Source organism: Symphodus melops, assembly GCF_947650265.1.
Source record: "Symphodus melops genome assembly, chromosome: 7".
Taxonomy (NCBI): domain Eukaryota; kingdom Metazoa; phylum Chordata; class Actinopteri; order Labriformes; family Labridae; genus Symphodus; species Symphodus melops.
Window position 1 is genome coordinate 14,837,445 of NC_136697.1, and position 20,251 is coordinate 14,857,695.

General features: G+C 39.9%; 3 protein-coding genes across 6 annotated transcripts; 2 read left to right on the top strand and 1 right to left on the bottom strand.

Moving 5' to 3' along the window:
• Nucleotides 1–3,551: 3,551 nt before the first annotated feature.
• On the top strand, nt 3,552–9,933 carry LOC306827056 (midnolin). Its single transcript, XM_079348687.1, has 7 exons — nt 3,552–4,083; nt 4,196–4,283; nt 4,376–4,438; nt 5,134–5,673; nt 5,864–5,957; nt 8,485–8,733; nt 9,251–9,933. Exons 1-7 carry the CDS (start codon nt 3,845–3,847, stop codon nt 9,412–9,414), a joined length of 1,437 nt encoding a protein of 478 aa, XP_079204813.1. The 5' UTR covers nt 3,552–3,844; the 3' UTR covers nt 9,415–9,933.
• Nucleotides 9,934–10,677: 744 nt separating this feature from the next.
• On the top strand, nt 10,678–15,356 carry cirbpa (cold inducible RNA binding protein a). 3 transcript variants are annotated; one of them, XR_013779390.1, is made up of 8 exons: nt 10,678–10,805; nt 11,461–11,571; nt 11,684–11,790; nt 11,896–12,040; nt 12,157–12,310; nt 12,399–12,448; nt 14,800–14,883; nt 14,977–15,356. XR_013779390.1 is itself a non-coding variant. In XM_079347441.1 (7 exons), exons 2-7 carry the CDS (start codon nt 11,472–11,474, stop codon nt 12,939–12,941), a joined length of 567 nt encoding a protein of 188 aa, XP_079203567.1. In that variant the 5' UTR covers nt 10,679–10,805; nt 11,461–11,471; the 3' UTR covers nt 12,942–13,854. The 3 variants fall into 3 exon arrangements, 2 of the variants coding, with proteins under 2 accessions (XP_079203567.1, XP_079203568.1); XM_079347441.1 differs by lacking the exons at nt 14,800–14,883; nt 14,977–15,356 and adding an exon at nt 12,931–13,854 and having other exon boundaries at nt 10,679–10,805; XM_079347442.1 differs by lacking the exons at nt 14,800–14,883; nt 14,977–15,356 and adding an exon at nt 12,931–13,854 and having other exon boundaries at nt 10,679–10,805; nt 11,896–12,019.
• A 612-nt stretch (nt 15,357–15,968) lies between these two features.
• On the bottom strand, nt 15,969–20,233 carry ndufa13 (NADH:ubiquinone oxidoreductase subunit A13). Of its 2 annotated transcripts, XM_079349474.1 has the most exons (6): nt 20,083–20,233; nt 17,966–18,044; nt 17,797–17,868; nt 17,636–17,705; nt 16,065–16,188; nt 15,969–16,031 (listed from the first exon to the last, which is right to left on the bottom strand). In XM_079349474.1, exons 1-5 carry the CDS (start codon nt 20,174–20,176, stop codon nt 16,069–16,071), a joined length of 435 nt encoding a protein of 144 aa, XP_079205600.1. In that variant the 5' UTR covers nt 20,177–20,233; the 3' UTR covers nt 15,969–16,031; nt 16,065–16,068. The 2 variants fall into 2 exon arrangements, with proteins under 2 accessions (XP_079205600.1, XP_079205599.1); XM_079349473.1 differs by having other exon boundaries at nt 15,969–16,188.
• Between the last annotated feature and the right edge of the window lie 18 nt (nt 20,234–20,251).

The window sequence follows — 20,251 nt, forward strand, 5'->3', positions numbered from 1 at the left end:
GTAATACAATGTATGATCTGACTGAGTTAATATGTTTGACATCTGAGGAACTAATTTAAGGCCACACACACACACACACACACACACACACACACACACACACACACACACACACACACACAGACACACACACGCACCCTCTCACTCAAAACTGACCCGTAGCATCATGGCTGTGTAGAAATAACTGCACACATGACCCGTTTGATTCCTCTGAGTGGCTCGGATCCCCGGAGACCCAACATGACCAATATGTATTTGCCTACTGGACCTACCCGACCTGTGAAACCTGTTGCAGAAATAAGGCCACCCATTTTTTTAGACATGCAGATGAGATGCTCATGTTCCCTTCATCTTGTCTGTGTAAGCTTCTCAGGCTGTGCATATTACGTTCTAACATTCCAGGACATTTGAGCTCTTCTGTCTCATTTTCCACCCGCTCAATAGGTTCCTACATACTCTACAAGCAAGGAGTCTGCAAGACGAACTAAAACATAGTAACAGGACATTAGAAGACTGTCTTCAAAGTCTCAGTGATTATATAAACATACAAAGCCATTTGTTAAGGTTAAGATTGGACAACTGTGCACATAAGAAACACCTAGTTTTGTCCAAACATTACAAAAAGTGCCCTGATGGAACAAAACTGTTACACTTAATGTTTTTTTAATATCTTGGACTGAGTATAAAACATAGCTGGAAAAATAGACAGTTTAGCATTTTATTGCTTAAATACATCTCTGGTGTTATGTCAGTTTAATTCCAAAGATTTGTCTTTGAATTGCTTGCTATGTTTACTTGAATTGTACACAGATCAAGTTATCGAGGATTGTAAGAAACATTTGCTGTTGTTCTTCTGCATTTTGTGTTTATCCTTGAATGCAGTTTCTTATTATCTCATTGGATGAGATCATTGTGTGTGTCTTTTTAAGTCTCTTGATTGCTTGTTTGTGTCACATTGTACTCCCTTGAGTGGTAGTTTTGTCCATATTTGCTCTTTTTTATCTGTTGTTCTTAACTGACTTTCCAACAACAAATGTCTACAGTTCCATTTAAGCAAATGCTCAGGTACCCTGGGACGCTGGATCTGTGTCTAGTGAGTCCATTAAATAATCCATTCATAGTGTGATGACCAATTACACTTTCTTTCCATACCCAGAAGGACTGAGGAATTCATCAGTATTTTTTGCTGCAGGGCTCACTCATAGTAATAAGTTAAATTGAAATGTTAACAAACAATGTTTGAATGTCATATATTAAGTCTGTTATTTTTCATAAATTCCACAGATTGACTGTTCTGAAGAAATGTGAGTAAAGTTCAATAAACTATTTTGTAGCTCAGAGAGAACAACGTGCTTAAGACTGACAGCTTTATGAAAACTTCTGGCCATTTAGTTCAGTGACTGCTAGCGTCATCCAGATCTGAAAACAATGGACATCATGTTGCAGTTTGGGTGATACAGGTATCAGGCTTTGACCAATAAAAAAACATGTGGTATAAAAAAAAGAGTTTATCAAACTCAGAATACGACTTTAAAGAGACAGATTATGGTCTTGAATATCAAAACTTTCACGCATGATGGGGGGAGTTGATTATTTTAATTAGGTGAATGGACAAATGGTCAAACTTCAGACAGTAGTTAGAAATTTGACGCTTTTCCCTTAGAATTTAGAAAAAGTATAACACTAAGATAAGGACCTAAATGCTCTCCTCCGTATTGCTTTATTTTCAGACAATACATCAACCATTTGATAGTCTCAGTCTGTATTTGAGATTTTGGTTGAAATATTTAGCGCTATCCACATATGCAAATATTTTTATGACTTAGGTGTGACATACCAGAATATTGAAACATCTTGGAAATGATGCCAGGAGAGGCCGTAAAGAGGGATGAAGAATGTGGAGGTACACTGTGTGCGTGCGTGCGTGTGTGTGCGCGCGCGTGCGTGTGTGTGTTTTTCTGTACTTGTTGACGTCAGAGCTGCGTCTCTGCTCGCTCGTGAGAGCAGGACATCCTGTTGAATTGTTCTCAGCGAAGCTTGAAGAATGTAAAGCAGTAACCTCACCCGTCTAACTCAGCTCTGCGTAACATGTGGGAATATGCCATAAGAAATGTAGGGGAGGAGACAGGGTGGAGAACGCCACTGAAGGAAGAGATCGCCATTTGGTCACTGAATTTAAAAAAGAAGAAGAAGAAATGGAAGAGATTTTTTTTAATTTAGATGAAGTTCAACAAAAATTAGAACACGATTGAGGATTTAAATATATTCCACTGATTGTAATTACTCCAATTATCTCAAATATCTGTCTAATATGTCTATAAATCATATTAGCAGTGAATGGTAAGAGCCAAATCCATGATATAATTCTAAAACATCCTTTAACAGACTAGAGAAATATGAGATGCATTGCACTGCAGGCGTTTGTTTTATTTTAGCTTTAAGGCGAACAACGTGAACAATGAGCCCACCATATCTGCATAGGAGAGTGTGGAGAGGAGTGAGTGTGGGGGAGGGGTGGGGAAGGGAGGTGGGTGATTTGGGAGTGGAGTGACGCAGACTGGATAAAGTGGGGGTGTTGTGGGTGTAGCTATTTTTAGTCAGCATGTGGAGACTCACATTAACTGCATTTCTCCGCCCGCCCCGGCACCCTACGTCACTTTACTCCAAGCTGCTCCTCTCTCTCTCTCCGAGCATCATGTGACAGGTGCAGCCTGAGGCCCCACTGCAGACCACCAGAGGAGTGACAAGAATACTAAACAGCTGAGGGGGACAAAGACTGCAGAACACAAAGGGTAGGCTCTATGCTGCCTGTGAAGGTGTCCTCCCACTGGCTGACCAGGAAAACTATACAGTGGTAATAAACGTACATGTGGTGGACTGTTCAGGGTGTTGTAAGCATTCAGTACAGAGTGTGCTGGCCAGCTCTCAGCACCCAGGTGACCTTCAAAATAAGGGAAAAATACGGAATGACTGCGCTATTTCCTCCTTCATTACAGACTATTTTTTATTGTCCTTTTGTGACTGTTTCATAGGTATATATGTGACATAAATATGTGAGAATGTATGTTTTTACATGTTTATTTATATGTACAAGTACATTCATAAGACACCACACGTTTGTTTCTGATAGCTGTCTGTTCCTTACACGTCTGTCTCAATCTTTTATGACTGATAAACAATTGATATCAAGCCTATATATATATAATAAAATGAAAGATTAGAAAGGTTATTACATGACTCTTATATTCCTGTAGGAAGTAAAAGATATAGTCTAAGGTAGGTTGGTTTGTTGTTCATGTAGACTAGTTAGGGCTAGTTAGAGCAGGGAAAACTGCGCTATTTATCAGGAGAGGTTTCGATCATGTGATCAATAATTTCTATAGGCCTATTATCGATAACAGTGTGCCATTCTATTTATCAATAAGGAATGCTGGCATGATGATCGTCTGTTCACAACGTAATGGTACTGGGCAGATTGCATCATTTATGAATGGTGAGTTAGGCACAAAACTGGGAGGCACCATGTGAAATAACAGGCGTTTTGATTAGACAGAGGAGACTGCCTGGCGTTGGGGATGTCGCTTATTGGATGTGTATATGTGGGCGGGGCTTACACTGACAGGGATGTGGTGCTTTACACTCGATGGAGTAGTGCTGCGCGTGTCACCGCCGGAAAAAAGGATCTATATCTTGTACTCAAGTGTATATTTTGACAGTTGTTTCTCACTGTCCAATGACGAATGAAAGCTTTAATAAAAAAGAAAACCACTCCTTCTTGCCCCTGTTTTTCGTTTAATCTTACGACCAGAAACAGCTTTTGGACATTTCTTAAAAATTCAACTGTATGAAGCAGCAGCAGCAGCAGCAGCGGGGTCTCTGTAGCTTTACTCCGGGCTGGTCTCCATGCTGCGGGTCTGGGATCTCTACCGGTTCGCCAAAAATGCGTTTGACCATCACCTCGACCACCGGCAGTCCAGTGGAGCTGACTGTCCCCCGATGGGAAACAGTGGAGGGATTGAGGACTCACATCTCCAACAAACTCAGAATGCAAACAGACAGAATCGTCCTGCTCCATAAAGACAGGTGAGGTTGTTTTTTACACTGATCCTTTGGTTGATAGCCTATATTATGAAGTATACATGAAAATAAATGTCTTTATGTAAATGTCCTGACTTTAATGATGGGTATGTTTCAGTCAGCTGACTGCAGGTAAGCTGCTGGACCTGGGTGTAACAGATGGCAGCAAACTGACCCTGGTCCCTGTAGTTGAGACTGGAATAGCAGTAAGTAAGCCCCATGTTGCACTGAGGAGAAAATACACGTTTCCATGCACACATTTATGTGATGTTAAGTAGTTTTGTTTTTGCTGTCACAGTGCTCAACAGCCAAAGCAGAGAGAGGTATCATGGATGTCTTGGAAAGCTTAACAGAAGCCCAGGTAAGAGTTTAGTTCATTTGAATGCACCTGTTGTTTGCAAGCACAATTAAGACAAATACATCATTTAACATCCCACGTTGTATAATTTTCACCATCTCAACAATGTCTTCTGAAATTCAGCCTCTAATGTCTAGCTCAGGTGAACATGGTTTTTTTTTTACATCGTCATTTTTCGACAATGACACAGAATTACTAAAGCAACAAAGGAAAAACCCCTTTGGGGAACAAACTGACCAAGTTTAAAGTTACTTACTTCATTTGACAGATACAAAGTATAGTTGTGTGAATCCCTACAGACTTTAGTTTTAAGGCTTTAACAAAACATGTAAGCACATGCAAAGGTGATTGCCTCATGTCCTTCACCTATCTACTTCTGTTAGCTGGCAGTCATGTAACTACTAACACACACATACACCTTCTTCTTTTAGACTGTCAGTAATGCGCAGGAAACAATACATGCATGTAAACCAATTTATCACCAGGATTTCCATGTTTGATAAGGGTTATGTTTCTGAACTATAAACAGATACACTCTTTTGCTTCAGTTATCCTTCTTAAAGTAAAACAAATAAGCGTTCGTGTTGCACAGTTAAACTGCACCTGCTGTTACCATGGTAACCAGGGGTGTTGCTACACTACGCTGGATGAAATTGTAAATCTCACTGTGTCGTGTTTCTCTCCTTACTGTGCTTCAGATAAGCGACTTCCTCTCCGGGCGCTCACCTCTGAACTTAAACCTTGGCATTGGTGCCCATGTGATGTACGTGCAGCTGCAGCTTTCTGCACAGAACGTGGCCGATCTGCAGCAGCATCAGCAGCACAAACAGGACTTAAATGTTGGGAGCAGGACAGACCTTCAAACTGGCTTGTCTGCTGCAGTTGGAATGAACCGTCTTGACTTGCCATCCTCCTGCTGCTCCACCAACAGTGCAAGATCCTCTGCCCCACTTGTTTCTGACTCTAAATCCACGATCCAGTTAAACTCTGAAAGAAACAGGACTTCCTTTCACTCAACAGCCAACACTTGCTGCTCATCCACCCTTGCCCAGACAAACTGCCATCCGCATCAGTCCTTTCCTCCCCAAACACCTCACACTTCTTCAACCCCATCACTGCCCTCAGAATTTTTGCATCCCAGATCTCCGCTACAAGCAGCCACACCCGTCTATTCACCTGCTGCCACTGGCTCTGATCCGGGACCTCCAAGTCCAGCACCGGCCTCTACCTTCAGTGAGGTTAGCCTTACAAGTTCTACTGCACAATGAAACAGTTTTCAGTTCAAAATCTCCCATTTTGATATTGCTACTAATTCTGTTCATTATAACGTATAACCAACTACATAATGATCTTTCCTTCTTTTTACTCAGTACATTTTACTCTGATTATATTTGTATGTTATAGTAATACTTACCAATTGCTTTACAGTGTAAAACACAAGATCATCTGTGCAAGCAGCCAGGAGCAGTAATTGAAAGTTTTGTGAGCCACTCTCCCGGTGTCTTCTCTGGGACTTTTTCTGGTAAGTGTGATAACAATATGTGCTGAATATGATGTGACGGCATAAGAAGAACACAACATTTATAATTGGCTAACTTAACTGAGATAATGACTGAATAGAACTTTAGGAAGTCTAACATTTGTCTTGCATCACAATGGCTTCATTAGCAACATAAATAATATACTTAGCTGCCTTCAGTTTACTTTGATTTTGGATTCCGCTTCATATTCAAGTTTATGATTGTCTGACCTTATTTGAACTTGGAACCCTGTTTCTCAGATTAACTGGTAATACTTCAAATTCACTTCTTGTGAGTTGATTCATGGAGTCTCTGGAGTGGTTGGCCTACAATTTTGAGCCCGTTTTTAATCTAATCAGATTAGACTTTAAAGTGGTGGAAGGACAGATATACCATCAGACAATACTGTAGGGCACTGAAAATCACTCGTGAAGAAAACAAAACAAGAATTTGTCTACTCACCACAATGTCAGTTGATAGGCGAAATACATTTTTTGTATTGTTTTTTTTTCATATTCAATTTGGTCATTTCAGAAAAACTTATGGTCGATCATTACGTCAAAATATTTATAAAATGACCATTGCTCTAGGAAACTGAGATGGCTTTGATAATGTCCTTGAACTCCTCTTACCTTAACCCACTGACTCCAGGCCGCCTCCTCTGAGCTACACCTAGTGACCTCATTGCCAGCTTGTTGTCACCACAGCAAAGGTCAGAGACTAATACAAACTAGTGTTTTTTTTCTAAAGGAGGCCTTCAGGTTGTTTTCCCATTATCCCCACTTCATCTACTTGGAGGATAACGGCAAAAGGGGATTCTCTTCCTGTTGCAATCCACCACCAGGATCTAGCTGATGTTTAGCTCCAGCTTTAGTTCTCTACCAGCTACCAGGTTAGGTATTTTAGGGCCTATTGTCTCAGGGAGCAGCAATATAAGCCTTACTCTTGGAGCCAGGGCTGGCTGTTGTTAAAAAAAAGTTAAGTAGAGAAGACAACCCTTAGTAATCACTCACTGTCAGGTGTGACAAAGTCTTCATCCTTCACATATGTTGCTAATATGCAAACTGCAGAAGGACATCCTGGAAAATATACAACTAGACTCAGAGGTCATCATTGAATCATTGTTCACAGGCCTGCAGTCACTGAGTGACGGATTCTTCCTTGCAGTCCCTCCGCAGTCGAGGGACTGCAGATGTAAACTAGCTCTGAGCTAACTCTGGTGCAACACATCAAATGGCAACATTTATGTTTAATATTGTACATGGACCCTTTACAAATAAAGTTGCTAATAATAATAAATAATGCTTAAGTCACAATCCTGAACTTCAAGGAAATAATGTATGCTTTAAGCATGCTTTTGCCTTATAGCCAATGCATGGCCCGTTCTGCAGTTTCCCCTTAATGTGATTAATATTCAGTAGAATTGTAAAAGCAATACCCAACTGATTGTACAACATTTTCTACACAACATAAACACAAAGACAACAGCACCTTTTTCAGGTCTTTTTTAAATTGAGCGTCAAGTTGAGTCCACCATTGTTTATGGTTTTGCTATTTTAAAAAATGGCTTGGTTCAGATGTCCCCAACGGAAACCTGGTATTGCAGCGAGTCATTCCTCAACCAATACCGATTGCATCATTGTGTACCAGGGAATTAATACTGCACATCTTTTGTCCAGAAAAACTACAAAAAAATGTCTAGCTGAGATATTTCATGTATTGGAGGACTATTGATTGATTGTCTGGCCCACTATTTTTGTTTATTGGAAGCCCAGTTATCTCCTGATTCACGTTGCACAGGGTAAAGATGGGGTAGGTGTTGGATTCTTTTGGATGAAGTGGGTGAAGTCACAGCAGTGGTTGACCTGCTGTGGAGAGGGGCGGAGTGCATTATGCTTCTTTCAGTGTTATGGAAATGTTGGTCAGTGACGTCTAAGAGGGAATTGTCCTCTAAATGTTTGTATTTACCAAAAGAAAAGGAGTGGGTCATTTCCATGAAAAGAAGAACTGTTCCCCCCTGCAGTAGTGTGAATTTTGGCAGAGATGATGGGTGGGGACCCAGACACACTGGGTGGGGGTTTGTGGAAAACCTATAGAATTCAGTAGAAGCAGGTTATGGGTCTCCCTCCTCTAAGGAGTCACCTTCTTTGCATTCTTTGCTTTCTGTCTTCCAGCTTCTCCCTATAAATGTTTTTGAATAGATTTTAACACTTTGGATAGATCAATTGAAAGATATAGTAATGAGGCTGCAAGGTCAAAGGATTTACTTAAATAAATAAGGTAGTCAAAAAGAAAAAAGAACAATTCAAAACTTTATATCATGAGTAAAAACTAAGATACATGAAAATAAATAAATCAAGAAACATGAAAATAATTAAGATCATTTATTTAATCCAAACCTGTTAAATACTGATGAAAAAGAAACACATTAAGTAGTTGCACACTATTTGAGCAGGTGGAGTCACTCGAGCTTTTAGCTTTTTCTTGTACACTAATATGAATGTATTTAATCTACTATTATCCCAACAGGCACTCTGGCCCCTTGCAGTCAAAGCAGCATCAGCCATTCTCAAGGTGGCATTGCTGTTATCCTCCAGATCCTCAAAGACCTCCTTAGAGCTGCCCTCCACCACCAGGGGGCTTCACCTGCCAGCCCTCACCAGCATTGTGCTGCTTCAACCCCTCCAGTCAGCCCAGTGCTCACTGCAGAGGAGCGAAGCGTCGATAAAGATAAAACACTGGAGACACAGAGGGAAAAGTACCTTGGTAAAACGCTTGGTGAGCTTTATTAATTAAAGATTACATTCACATATTCTCTATGCAAATATACATCTCAGTTGGCTTAAATGACACTGACCAAACTTGTGGGGCAGTTTTTGTCAGACCCCTGTTAAGATGTGAAGCCTCATGCCATAAAACTTTACAACACCTTGGAGCTCATGCTCAAGAACCTCTGCTTTTGTGTTGGGGGTCAAGAAATTTGCATACAGTCAAAAGTTCACTCTCTGCTGTGAAACATTTGCTTCCTTTTTAACCTCCAAATTGTTTTCTTTTTTTCTTTGCTTTCACTTTTGAAATCTGAACGTTTTCTGTTTTCTTATCTTTTTCTTTTAGTTTTTTTACGAGTAATATTTTGATTCATTAGATAACGGACTAGTGACTACAGTGGAGTACTTCATGTTTTATCTAACTTTTACATCTCTATCTCAATAAATTCATGATATATTGAGTTACATCCAAAAAAAATCATTTTCAGGCAGTGTCTAACATGTAATTATGGTTTTCTCTCCTGTAGATGAAGACAGTCATCCCCTCCACTCACCCACACAGGAGAATCAGGCGTTACACTGTAAGCTACAGAGGCTGCAGTTCTTAATGCAACAGAGGCAGACTCGCAGGCGGACTCACAGGAACTCACAGGCGTCTCACCCATACCAGCCTCCTCACCATAAACCATAGTTCTCTGGCTTTAAAGAAAAGATTCTTCCACTGTGATGGTAGTGGTATCATCATTGAAATCTGAGCTGACACTCAACCTTGCAAAATCAGTGGAAGAGCGACCGAGGCACCTAAGTCCAGCAAAAAACTTTGAGAGACGTTGAAGAATGTTTTTTCCATTTTTAAAATTTTTTTTTTAACATTATAAGCGTTTCTGTAGAAAATAAGCCCAAAGTCTCCAAGGAGTCCTTTCTGTGGTATCAATGTTCTGAGTATGTAACTTTATCTGACACTGTCCTGCAGAGACATTTCTGTCATTAATGATGATAATGTAGCATTTGTCATGTTGTCTGTTATGTTCCATAAAATAACCTCTGACTGTAGGTTTTACGTACTCCAAAGCCTTATCCGTACATGTCCTGAATGTAAACTGCTTAGTTCTGAGTAAAGAAAGTTCCTCAAAAATGTTTCTCTTATGCAATATTTTAATGTACACATAAGCAACATGAAAAACCGTAAAGAATAAAGGGAGAACATGAATCTTTGTGTGTAAAGCCTTTTTCAGACGCAAAACAAGTCACTTTTCTGTCTTCTAAACTTTCTGTTATGAAGAGGGGTCTTCAATGTTTATTGTTACGTCTGCCTCTTTCAAACTAAAAATGTAATTGTGTTAAAAGAATCATAACCCTTACCAGATATGTGGCACCTAAGAGGTACACAGCTGAAGAGTAATATTATGCAAGACCAATAGTTCTCTCAAATAGTACAAAATAAATGTTTTTATGGCCATTTTTAAAATAATGAGAATGAGGCATAATTCCTTTATCAAACACATAAAAAAGTAAATGTTTTAATTTTGGGAAATAATTTAATAGATGTTTATAGGGAATAGATATCAACGTCGTCATAAATATTTAGTTGATTTATGCATAGACTAGCAGATTATACTCTGGTAATAAACAGTAGGGTGAGTGTTGTCTAGCGTACTGAGATTTGAACAGTTCAGAAGATGCACTACAGCTAAGTAGGGAAGTTTGCATAATATGGTAGTATGAGTATCTATCATCCATGTAGCAACATGTCTACAGTTTGAAGCCCTTAAAATATATGGTTAAGAAGAAAAGTGTGAAGTACAAAACAGCAGAAGAAAAAATAATACAATAAGAAAACAAACAAAAGAGACAACAATCTATAACTAAATATGAGGGGAATCACACTATTTCAAATAGGTTTACAGCATCAGATACAGCAGGGGGCAGTATGGAGTAGCCGTGTTATTTATCGTGCTGCAGATAAAGGGAGCGAAGAAGACGTAATCGCAGGCTGAGTTGAAAAAGGAAGCGCGCTCTCTCTCCGCTCTCACTCGACCTGCAGCCCGCCTCCCCTTCAGACGCTCTACAGCCAGAGGAAAGGTAAAGACTATCATATATTAAATAATACAATGCGCTTTATTAGGGATTGTATCTACAACAGTACCTATCATGTTTGCAGGCACTGTTCATGTTTACTTTGAAGTTTTCAATCTTTCTTTTAAAACGCTCCGAACACAACCGTTATAATTATAAATGATAGTCAGATGAACTGCATTTGTCCGCGTTAAAAGATTTATATTACATGCAAATAAATAGATCGGACGAGTGTGGTTTTAAAGGTTGAGTTTCTTTATGTAAGCATTATGTAACTAAGCAGAGGAGTCATCTCTCCGCATCTTGAGCGCGAGCTGCGAAACAAAAGGGACGACCACGAGCTCGCTGCTGCTACAAAATGGCGCTGAAAGCAAAACTCCAGCTAGCGGGGTACTAATCCGCTAACCACGTTTACAGGCCTCAGGCCTCACTCCACCTGCTTTCACAAAGGCTGAGACGATGCATGGAAAAATGTTTCAATTATATGATCGAAATAAAAGCAATAAATCAGACATTAAAAACATAAGCATGAAATTAACGATTATTTAGCCTTAATTACAGGAACCGTGACCTACTTTTGTAACGCATATTCATTCAACGAGTTATTTATTTTGAACTGAATTTAAATGAGAAACTAAAAGTAAAATCCTTTTGATTGTAGCTACACTGATCATGTCGGACGAAGGTAAATTATTCGTTGGCGGACTCTGTTTCGACACCACCGAGGACTCGCTGGTTGCGGCCTTCGGCAAATATGGAACCATCGAAAAAGGTTTGACGCCCTTTCTCTATCTCTAATGTTGTACACCGCTTTTATATTTTCTGTTGACGCGAGTGATCTGATGTTTTATTTGAAATTGGATTTTTTTTCTCTTTTTTTTAAGTGGATGTGATCAGAGACAAAGAGACGGGGAAGTCTCGCGGTTTCGGTTTTGTAAAATACGAAAACATCGATGATGCGAAAGATGCCATGACCGGAATGGACGGCAAGGTAACTACAACATTCAACCATCATTAGTTGTGTATGACCATTTACGATTTTATTTTTAATTACAGTTTTATATACAAAAAAACTAACCGATGCCTCTTGTTGCAGGTCATTGATGGCAGGACAATTCGTGTGGATGCAGCTGGAAAGAGCGGGCGCCCCAGGGGAGGATTTCAACAGTCACGTGGAAGATTCGGCGGCGGTGGCGGCGGAGGAGGAGGCCGGGGGAGAGGTGGGCGAGGTTACTCCAGAGGTGAAGACTGTCAGTCTGCATCAGGAATTCCTCTTTCTATATTTTACTAAATCCATCCAACTTTTGTACTGCTGGAGAAATGCTTAGTTGCTGTCTGTGCAATTGTCTCACTAAAGGATTCGGAGAAAGAAGCTACGAGAGGGGTTATCAGGATAGGGGCTATGGAGGTGAAGGAAGGAGTTTCGGCGGTGGCGGCAGCAGCGGCTACAGGAGCGGTGGTAGTGGTGGCTACGGCAGTGGTGGCGGCGGCAGCAACTACAGAGACAACAGGTGAGCTGTCAATGTGATCACAGCCACCTGACCTGAGTTTTCTAGAGGTGTAGTGCAACACAATTAATACCTTTCTCCTATTTTCCAGGAATCAGGGTGGATATGATCGACAGAACTACCGTGACGGATATGAATATGGTAAGCATGAATGATGTGTATTTGTACTGTGTATGTACTTATGTTGGGGCTGTTTTCAGGTTTGTAAAAACATAAATCTGCATATAGACTGATCTTTAACTTAAACATGCATTACTAATAGGACATTTAAGAAAAGTACCTGGAAAGTTGTTAATGTAAATTATGAACTCCAAATCTCATTGATATAGAAGACATTTCACAGCCCCAACATATGACTACCTGTGTCATAAACGCCCCTCAGTCTTGTACCTCAGCCAAAGTTGATGCCTCTCTATAACCAGTCCCAAATTTGACTAGCCCCCAACCCCTTTTACAATAAAACCTACTTAATCGGATATTTCTCGCATCTAAGCTGACGGAGCACCTGACGCAAACATTTCGGGAGGGTTTTTGGACTGTCTGGTGGGTTGAGGGGGGTGTTGTGAAACTCCAGTGTTGGAACTTTCCGTGTCTTTACCTGTGTGCCCACTTCTTATCCTCAGCACAAGAGTAAACATCTCCCTGATTCAAGATCATCACTTGGCTGGCTGTATTTCAAAGATGCGCTCCTCAAGAAAAGCGTCCACGTGTTATTGCTGACCTTAGTTTTGTAGTTCTGTTGTAGTAGCTCAAGCATCTTCAAAAAAAATGTAGCCATGAGTTTTGGTCATTCCTTAACAAACCATGTAACAAAGTACAGTTCACGACTCTTATCTTGCTTAATTGGGCATCTTGATTCCTCAAAGGTCGTTTGTTAACTAAAAGGCATCTGTATAATCTGATAAGTACTTTTCAAGTCCCAGTAAGGGGATCAAACAGCTCTCCACATGGCTTTTCGTTGAACAGCAACTACCATTGCTGTAGACGTTTTCTTTTTATTTTTTTGTCCTGCACATTAGAAGTGTTTCCTGATTTTGATTCCTTAGTTATTTTTGTTTTTTTATATTGAAATATCCGATGGGGCTTGTTTTGTTCCTTTTTTCTCATGTCAGTCTTTGAGACTGGCCTTCGTCTTGCCAGGTTTTAAACTGAAAGAAGAAAATAGCTGTGATTACTCAAAAAGGCTTTTGGGGGACTTATTGCTAAATTCCTTTTTACTATTAAAAACTAAGTTTAGCTGAGGTTCCTGTGTGTTCAATTTCCCAAAAGAGTGAATTCCTTTCAGACTGGTGAACTACACATCCGAAGTGGCCGGCTGTTCATGAAGTCTGTCCAAGGTATCTTCTGTGCTCTGCTCAACATCTGCATTTTAAATGTGCTGTAAAATGGACTAATCTTGTTTAAGTGATCGAAAAATGTAACTACGTTACCCCAAAGTAAAATCTCAACCGGGAACAGTTTTGTACTTTATGTTCTTTGTATGATCAACAATTTTTTCTTTGTCAGTTTGGCTTCATGGAGCCTATTAAACAGACTGTGGAAAATAATCTTGATTCTTTTGCATTTTAAAACTTATCGCATGGGGAGTTAAAACTGCGACGGCCAAGTCACCATAGTTGGATTAGCCTTGATTGAGATAAAGGAGGGGTTAGCTGAAATTGGGTGTACTACTGGAAAATGTCCACTTATTTAAAAAAAAAAAAAGAGAAACTAACTGCCTGTCCGGTTCATAAAAAGTAAAGATGGTTTTTGGCCCAGTGACTCTTGTACAGGTCTCGAAACCATTGGACAAGGGTTTTGATCAAACCCTTGGTGAGGGTTGAGTATTAAGCCCCTGCACATGGAATGCGGGGGAACATCAGCTGGTGTCTGGTCATGTTAAAGCTTCATTATGTTCAAGAGGTCAGCTACTACAAAAACCTACAAGTCCTTGGAGAGTGAAGTGTTGCGCCTACCAACAAGTGCTCATCAGAGATGAAAGCTGCTCTTGCCTAGGTCATATGTGGAGAAAATAGGCCAATGCACGTGAGGTAACGATCTCCTTTTGCTTTGCTCACATCCTTCAAACTCAGTTCTCATTGTTTCCATGAATGCCTTCAAGTTAGCCGTTTATAGTACCCTGCTTCAGATGTCGCCAACATGCCATGGTCTCTTCTCGAATCTGATTCATAAAACAAAGTCCATTTAAATGTTTCTAGAAGCCCCTCTGGATTGTTCTGCTCCACCTGAGACACAAAGCAGCCTCGTGGGTAATTTTATGCTCAGTCCACTTCCGTTCACTGCACTAGTCTTCAAATTTGCTCCTGAAATATCCCACCGCAGTCCTTATTGATGTGCGAGGTGTCTAGATAATTTCCAGTTTCTCTTGTATCCTTACTCAGAATCAGTGGTGAGTTTCAGACTCATACATAGGGCTGCATGCATTTTATTGTTTTTTTTTTTGTCTGTGACTGTAATTTGCCAGGCTTAATCAATGTTTTCTTTCTCTCTAGAGTAAAACTGACTGCTGTCTAATGCCGCTCACTTCAACCTCAAGATCCAGTTAAGCCTCCAACAGTCATTTATGCACAGAACAGGTAAAACCTTGTCTTGAATGCTGGAAGACAAAAACAAACTTAAAGCCTATGTGCTCTTATTTCAACTGATAAACATACACTGCCCTGTTTCAGGTCCAACGTGCAGCACCTGTACGCTAAAGCCTACAGCAGTGGAGCTTGCCAGGATCCTGCCAATAGCGACATCAAGGCCTTTGAAAAATGTTCTTCTGATGCACGTCAATGTTTGAGACAAATACGGTTTTACCATGTCTGAGTCAGTCTGACCTGTACATGGGACTGGGCCGTTTCCTTGAAGAAGTTGTCTCAAACAGAGGGGCCCCTTTCCATCAGTGGTGTAACTTAATGTTTGCACTCAACTTTTACAGAATGATGCTTGACGTAACCACAAACTGAATGGATGGCCCATTGTTTTTGTTCATTTCTTATGTTGGTATGCTCTACATTCCTTTTGTAATGTAAATGTTTGAAACTATTAAATATTTTTGCACTGATTCATAACGTGGTCTTCACTGGAAAAAAAAAGTACTTTAAAATGGGTTATTTAAAAACTGAATTATTAATCATCACCTGGGTGACATTTAGGAGTCTGCAATAGATTACTAGTAAAACAATTAGACTGGTGAAGAAACAAACATTGCTATCCTTAAAGTCTGTTCCTATGTGCTTATAATGGCATACAGGGTGTTATCGAGAGAATAGCAAGTGTAATGTAGCAGCTAGTCTTGATCTAGTACCATATACCAGTGTTAAAAAGTAACTGCTGTGGGGAAAAATCTCCTGAGACCTGCAGGCTTGCTATTTGTCATGAAATCCTGATCACAGCACTAATTGATGTAAAAACTTTGCTATTACATCATTAATATTTAAACTGAGCTCATACAGAATCTAACTGTAAACTGCTCTTTAGCTCAATCACTCAAAGCTCCTTTTGATCAGGAACTGCAACTCTCACTTGCCCTCTATATACACTGCACAACTTAACTACGAGGTCATTAAACCCCCCAGTCCCCCACAATGTCTGCAGGTCACCAGCAACTCTTGTATTAAATAATGTATAAAATTGAAGCCACATTGTAAAAAAAAAAATGACAGTTAAACAAAGATGAGGTACAGAAAAAGAAACTTTAATATTGAACATTTACAAGCTGTATTGAGGGAGGGCTTGGGTGCACAAGTTGTCTGCTGTTGTAGTCGTGAAGCTGCTCACACGTACGACAAGAAGCCATAACGCTTATGCAGAAACTCCTCTTTGGGCCGGAGGTTGAACAGCTCCTCTGTCAGAGGGGGGGTCCAGCGGTCTGTGTGGAAGACACTCTCGCCAACCTAAAGCATGTGATGAGAGTATTTATGAGTATTTAAGACACTGAAATAATAACCTGGAACTCCAAAATCAAACCATACATTAAAGTGCTGCACTACCTGAACTAATATAATGTCCCCCCCAAAAAAAGAAGAAAAAAACTATCTCTGTTAACACTATCTCAAAGTTTGCACACATGCCCATCCCCAAATGAGGTATTATTTGATTATAGATGTTCCTGTATTTATTTTCTTATTACATAATCTATATCTATCCATGTGTCTTACTATTTACTGATAAAAATGCAGTTACAAAATGTAATGTATGGCTCCTTTAGTACCACTATTGTTTTCATATTCACCATGTGGCTCACTGAAGACTACACACTATACAAAGATTCTTAAAGGTAATTAAAACATCAGTGTGTGTTTAGAGCCTTGGCACAAACATTTGACAAATATTAAACACCAGTTATGTTAGCGGGCTTTCAAGCAGCAGATTTCATTATTTTAAGTCTTTAAAATTCAAACAGCCTTTGATTGACATTAAGTCAGAAAACTAACAGAAAATAAAGCTGCCAGTTTATCTGAACAGAAGCAATGGGGTCAACAGTGCAGTACCAACAATTGGGATGTAAAGATTAATTGTGAGGCAGTTAAAAATCGATTAAAACTTTTAGTGCATCAGCACACAGTTGATCCGTGATCCATACGACCGAGTCTAGAACATGTGATCCGGTCAAACGGTTCACTGTCACCGTATCTGCAGCTAACATAACGATAACGTCAGCCGTTACAACACGTGTTTGGCCTGCATTTTCCATCTACCTGCGGCCGGTGAGTTAAAGAGTTAATTTGGGACCCTGTCAGTAATATGGTGAGCGTCAGCAGCTGTAGAGCAGAGGCAGTTTGTTGCAACAAGCAGGCGTTACCATGGTAGCTGCAAAGACTACAAGCAGGCCTGCACACCCAAACAAGTTTAAGAGCCAAAGAGATTATGAGGTGAATAGGTGTTTTCATTAAAAGTTTAATTGTTTTTTAAGTCGTAATTTTTTTTCCATTCTCATTTTGTAAAAAAATAATTGTGAAAGAATTGTATTGTGAGTTGAGTGACTTGTTATATCCCTAACCAACAATGCTAATTATTTTCAACTGGTTTCATTTATCTAGTCGGTGATTAATGCTTGTGCACACTGTATTTGATTTGAAAACCTTTTCAGCACTTTATTGAGAAAATAAGTTTGGAGAGCATGAAAAGCTGCAAAGTGTTTGAACGACCAGTAGGTTAAATTTTAACCACCAATGAATGCAAGGCTTTATAGTTTACCGAGTGCTTCATCTGTTCACCCTCAATCTGAATGTGTTGAATTACCTTCAGTTCAGATATTGAACAGCAGACTGAAGGCCACATTTAATCAGAACAAAAACAAGATGTAAGGCTGACATGTAAGAAGTCGAACGATTCCTTTACCTTCCAACCTGGAACGTCCTTCATGATGATCGCCTCCTCCTCCAAATTCTCCCTCAGCATCCGTAGGTTCCTGATCGAAAAGGAACATTTTTTAACTTTTGAAAGTCACAATCACAATTTAAAATCTGAAAACATATTTGTACTTCGATTATTTTTCTCACCTTCGATCTTGTTCGGCCTGCAGCAGCGGCATCAGAGCTATCCGAGCCTCCAGCTCCTCAATCTGCAAACGCCTGTGTTGCACAAACAAAAATCACCAGCGGCTACAGCGCAACCATGAAAAATGTAATGAACTTTGACTTCCAAATGCGTTTGTTTTAAGTATCCTACCTCCTCTCTCTGTTCCACTTGAAAAGCCTCCAGTAACCAAACAGCATAATGCCAATGCCAATCCCGAACATGCTATATCCTGTCAATCAAAGAAGATAACAGTGAGCATTTAATGTTAGTGTTTCTTTGCAAAGATCATTTAATATGGGATTTGAGTTCCAACCACATTGAACCAGAAGGCCTGCAGATACTGGGCAACCAATCCAACCAGTTTAAAGCAGGATATATGAAACAAAGGCAGCCTCCCTTTTAGACACATTTGTCTGGCATTAAAAGTTCAGCAACGCGTCTTTTTGATCATTTTGTGGTTTACATTTTGCAACAGCCTAAAGAGCTTCATTGAACTACAGTGTGCTGACACAATCACAAAGAGTTCCTTTTTGAACAAATGACATTGAAGTCAGTGAGGCTGTGTAGTTTGTGTTGAAGAAAAAGCTTTGTGAAATTGAGTTCTGACGCACAACGACGACATACAGCAAACTGCAACACATCCGCCACATGGATGAGCTGCTGTTTGCTTCTCTGTCAAACCTGTTTCATGACAATTAACATTCACAGTAAAAACCTGCCCGAGTTACCTGCCTGACCTACATAATGTGACGCAACAGTTTACTAAAGCCTGCAAACCTCAAGGTGGCACTCTCCACAGTGTTCAGCAGAAAATGTTTAAGTTAATGAAACATGTTAAAGAAAGAGCTGTGGTTTCAAATTCATACTACTATTCTTACTACTGCGACTTTATTCGTCGCTCTCTCAAGTTTGTTTCATAAAGGGAACTTTAGTACAAATAATTACTTGGTCGATTATATGGTAAAAGAAGCCTTATCGATCATCTACCATGCTCCCAAACAGCATCAAAAGTGGTAAGGGTTAAAGCTGAAAAAACGGTTGAAAAACGGTTACAAAACATGATCATCCAGAAACAGGATCTCTCAGCTCCAGAGTTTTTTACCCTGGAGCTTGAGAGATCCATGACTACAGCACTTACACCTCACCTGTCGATATATCACGGTCGCTCTCTTACTCTGTCATGCTCTGTAATAATCTCTAGTTGTACATGTGCTGACTGTGTATGACTGTTAGTAGCCTCTGCATCTCTAAACTGAATGACAGTTTATGAAGTGGGGATTTTTAAGATGATTAAAACAAAAACGGCTTAGTGTCGCCATCTGGTGGAGAGAAAAAAAATAACCACTGTTTTATTTTGTCAGGAGAAGGAAGGTCTCACAGGGTGACCCCTCAGTTCCAGCCTAAATCAGACTGTAGTTGACTCCAGTGATCAAGAAAACAAAGGATAAAACCATGGCCGTTTATTATTCTATGTCACAATAACGGTCTCTGTGTTTCTTCTGTTATAAACTGAGCATGGCCCTTTCCCCAAGAGTGGTTACCCTACAGCCTCAAACCACTTCTATAATCAGGACTATGAAGGAGAATGATGACAGGTCATTTGAAAGAGTGTTACACTGATGTAAAGATGCAAGAATCACAATATGCTCAACACAAATCTTACACTTTGATATTTAAAGCTGCCCTGGCTAACTTCAGCTCATCAACACTGACCATAACAAGTGAGATGTAGTTACACACTGTCCTCCTTCGACCACACATCTAATTATTCTATATTCAAAGTGTGCAGCTATTCACACAACTATCTAATGCCTAATGTTTATTTCTCAGATAGAACTGTGACACGATCTGTTAACTCTTTGAGGCTGGAACATTAGTGTTCATGGTGAGCATGATTAGGTTTAAGTGTCACGACTTTCAGATGAATTATAGTTTCACATACACACATAGTGAGGAAGTTGTTGAGTTGATTCTCCGCTTCAAACATAACCTGTGCAGATTAGCAGCTAGCCATCATCTGTCTACTTCACATGAACATTTTGTTTAACACAAACAGCTTATATAAAAAACAACATTGAAATATATATATATATATATATATATATATATATATATAGTGTACAAGAGTACAAGTCCTGAGTCTGTCCCTCTGTCTTGTTAGCATTAGCCGCTTTTTACAGTGTAGCACATGCTAACAACTTATTAATAATCAGGAGCTCTGGTGTTGATCTGTAGTATTTAGTAATTTGAGTGTGTTTTGTAAATACCCGAAAGTCCTCGTTTTGGTAGGTTTCTCTTGTAATCGAAAGCTGCATAGCCTCCCGGAGGAGGCATGTCCTGCTTCACCTTGGACCCCGCCATCTTGCTCCGGCCTTCTCCGGCAACACGCTGGTGACGTCACAAAGTGAACTCTTCTTCTGCTTTTGTTTGGTAGAC